Genomic DNA, 3,348 nt, shown 5'->3' with positions numbered 1-3,348 from the left:
AAAATGTTGTTTGTGCTGTATTAAGACCCCTCTACCAAGGAAATTGTTTTGCATGCACACGTATAAAAATTGCGGTTTTTATCCAACGCAATCATAGGTTTGAACGTCGTTTTCAATTTAGACTTGTATATATATTCGGGTTTATATGATCCGATCATCCTATTTTGACTCTTTCAAAATTCACTAGTCTATCCTAAATTGAGGTAAATTATATGGCCTTCCAAATACCGTTTCGATTCCTAACATCATTGAAGAGACATTAATTGTCGAAATCCGGATATGGTGTACAAATGTTTGCACCTCATGTTTGCGGTATACCATCTTTTCTGCAAGTTTATTGTTTTCTGTTTGGTGATAAATAAATAATAAGATCTATTTTGTTACATCTTGTGATCCGTTTATTTTGCAATCGCCAATGGCAGTCAGCAGGGTTTAAGAACATCAGTTGTTCGACCTGCTAGTCAAATGAGTTTTGTTAAAATATACCTTTTCACTCATTTGGTCTTTTGGAAAATGTGGTTTGTGCTGTATTTAGACCCCTTTACCAAGAAATTTGTTTTGCATGCACACGTATAAAAATTGCGGTTTTTATCCAACGCAATCATATGTTTGAACGTTGTTTTCAATTTAGACTTGTTTATATTTTTTCGTTTGGGCTTGTATTATATTTGCCTTCGGGTTTATATGATCCTGACTCTTTCAAAATCCAAAAGTCTATCCTAAATTGAGGTAAATTATATGGTCTTCCAAATACCGTTTTGATTCCTAACATCACTGAAGAGACATTATTGTCGAAATCCGGATATGGTGTTCTTATTTTTGCACCTTTTGTTTGCGGTATACCATCTTTTCCCCAAGTTTATTGTTTTCTGTTTGGTATTGAATTAATAGTAAAGATCCATTTTGTTACATGTTGTCCATTCGTTTGATGTGTTTTGTCATTTGATTTTGCCATGTGATTAGGGACTTTCCGATTGAATTTTCCTCGGTCTTCAGTATTTTTGTGATTTTACTTTTTACATCTGGTGATACGTTTATTTGGCAATCGCCAATGGCAGTCAGTAGGGTTTAAGAACATCCGATGTTCAACCTGCTAGTCAAATGCGTTTTGTTATACTTTTTCACTTTTTTGTTCTTTTGGAAAATGTTGTGTGTGCTGTATTAAGACCCCTCTACCAAGGAATTTGTTTTGCATGCACACGTATAAAAATTGCGGTTTTTATCCAACGCAATCATAGGTTTGAACGTCGTTTTCAATTTAGACTTGTATAAATATTCGGGTTTATATGATCCGTTCATTCTATTTTGACTCTTTCAAAATTCAAGGGTCTATCCTAAATTGAGGTAAATTATATGGCCTTCCAAATACCGTTTCGTTTCCTAACATCACTGAAGAGACATTAATTGTCGAAATCCGGATATGGTGTACAAATGTTTGCACCTCATGTTTCCGATATACCATCTTTTCCGCAAGTTTATTGTTTTCTGTTTGGTAATAAATTAATAATAAGATCTATTTTGTAACATCTTGTGATCCGTTTATTTGGCAATCGCAAAAGGCTGTCAGCAGGGTTTAAGAACTTCCGTTGTTCGACCTGCTAGTCAAATGCGTTTTTTTTTAAATATACTTTTTCACTCATTTGGTCTTTTTTGAAAATGTTGTTTGTGCTGTATTTAGACCCTTATACCAATGCAAGAAATTTGTTTTGCATGCACACGTATAAAAATTGCGGTTTTTATCCAACGCAATCATAGGTTTGAACGTTGTTTTCAATTTAGACTTGTTTATATATATATAAAAAGATATCACATTCAATAGAGGCAAAGCACGGAAAAGCTACACATTCAAAAGAGAAAACTCATGCAAAGGATCCACATCCAAAGGAAAAACATCATACAAAGAAGACACCTACACATAAGACACACCATGTGAATGAGGTACATCTAAATGAGACACATCATGTAAAGGAAGCACATCCCAAGAAGACACTCAATGATAATGAAATGAATTCAAAAGAGACGCATAAGGGGGTATATGCAAAGGGGACACACCAGGAAAGGGACAGACATCTAAGTGAGATACATCATGTAAAGAAGGTACATACAAAAGAGCTACATGTAAAGGATCATCAAGAGAAGAATGTAAATAACAACAAGGAAAAACAACCAGCAGAGGAAAATGATGCAATCGAAAAACAACCAACAGAGGAAAATGGTGCAATCGAAAAACAACCAACAGAGAAAAATGATATAATTGAAACACAACCAGATGCAAACAGTGAAAATGACACGCAGCCAACAGATGTAAACAGTGAAAATGACACACAACAAACAGATGCAAAAAGTGAAAATGACACACAACCAACAGATGCAAACAGAGAAAATGACACACAACCAACAGATGCAAAAAGTGAAAATGACACACAACCAACAGATGCAAAAAGTGAAAATGACACACAACCAACAGATGCAAAAAGTGAAAATGACACACAACCAACAGATGCAAACAGTGAAAATGACACACAACCAACAGATGCAAACAGTGAAAATGACACACAACCAACAGATGCAAAAAGTGAAAATGACACACAACCAACAGATGCAAACAGCGAAAAGGACACACAACCAACAGATGCAAACAGTAAAAATGACACACAACCAACAGATGCAAAAAGTGAAAATGACACGCAACCAACAGATGCAATTAGTGAAAAGGACACACAACCAACAGATGCAAACAGTGAAAATGACACACAACCAACAGATGCAAACAGTGAAAATGACACACAACTAACAGACGCAAACAGTGAAAATAACACACAACCAAGAGGACACTAATGATACAATCAATACAGAAGAATGATGTAAATACATGAAATACAGAAGAATGATGTAAATGCATGAAATACAGAAGAATGATGTAAATACATGAAATACAGAAAAATGATGTAAATACATGAAATAAAAAAGAGCTTGATTTGAGGAAAAAAAGAACTTTATTTGAAGTCACTCAATCCACTGGGTACAGTAGAAAATGTAAGAAAAAACATATATCAGATAAGTGGAAGACGCAAAATTGAGAAATAGACTATATATATATATATAATTTATCTTAACAACAGCCCAACAATGTTAGATCTGTAAATTTGCGGACGCAATTTTTTTTGTTCTTCCCTGGCCGGGATTCGAACTCATGTGCTACTGAGATTTCGTGGCACCAAATCGCCTTGCACTATGGCAGACGCGCTAGACCACTCGACCACCTAGGCTTCACAAAAATAAAGCTTTCGGTGGTCGGATGTTACCTTTCCACTTACGTTTTAATCTAGCGTCGTAACACAGTACATG

The 3,348-nt window shown here is 35.2% G+C and overlaps 1 protein-coding gene across 1 annotated transcript; it reads left to right on the top strand.

The window, feature by feature from the left end:
- Positions 1 to 2,004: 2,004 nt before the first annotated feature.
- Positions 2,005 to 2,838, top strand: LOC127712970 (uncharacterized). Its single transcript, XM_052219553.1, has one exon. It carries the CDS (start codon positions 2,005 to 2,007, stop codon positions 2,836 to 2,838), a length of 834 nt encoding a protein of 277 aa, XP_052075513.1.
- The last annotated feature ends 510 nt before the right edge of the window (positions 2,839 to 3,348 follow it).

The sequence above is a fragment of the Mytilus californianus genome, unplaced genomic scaffold, assembly GCF_021869535.1.
Source record: "Mytilus californianus isolate M0D057914Y unplaced genomic scaffold, xbMytCali1.0.p SCAF_8, whole genome shotgun sequence".
NCBI lineage: Eukaryota > Metazoa > Mollusca > Bivalvia > Mytilida > Mytilidae > Mytilus > Mytilus californianus.
This window is presented reverse-complemented; position numbering and strand designations above follow the sequence as displayed.

Excerpts from the sequence above, each read along its gene's own strand:
- LOC127712970 (XM_052219553.1), top strand. The coding sequence starts at position 2,005 with ATGAATTCAAAAGAGACGCATAAGGGGGTATATGCAAAGGGGACACAC.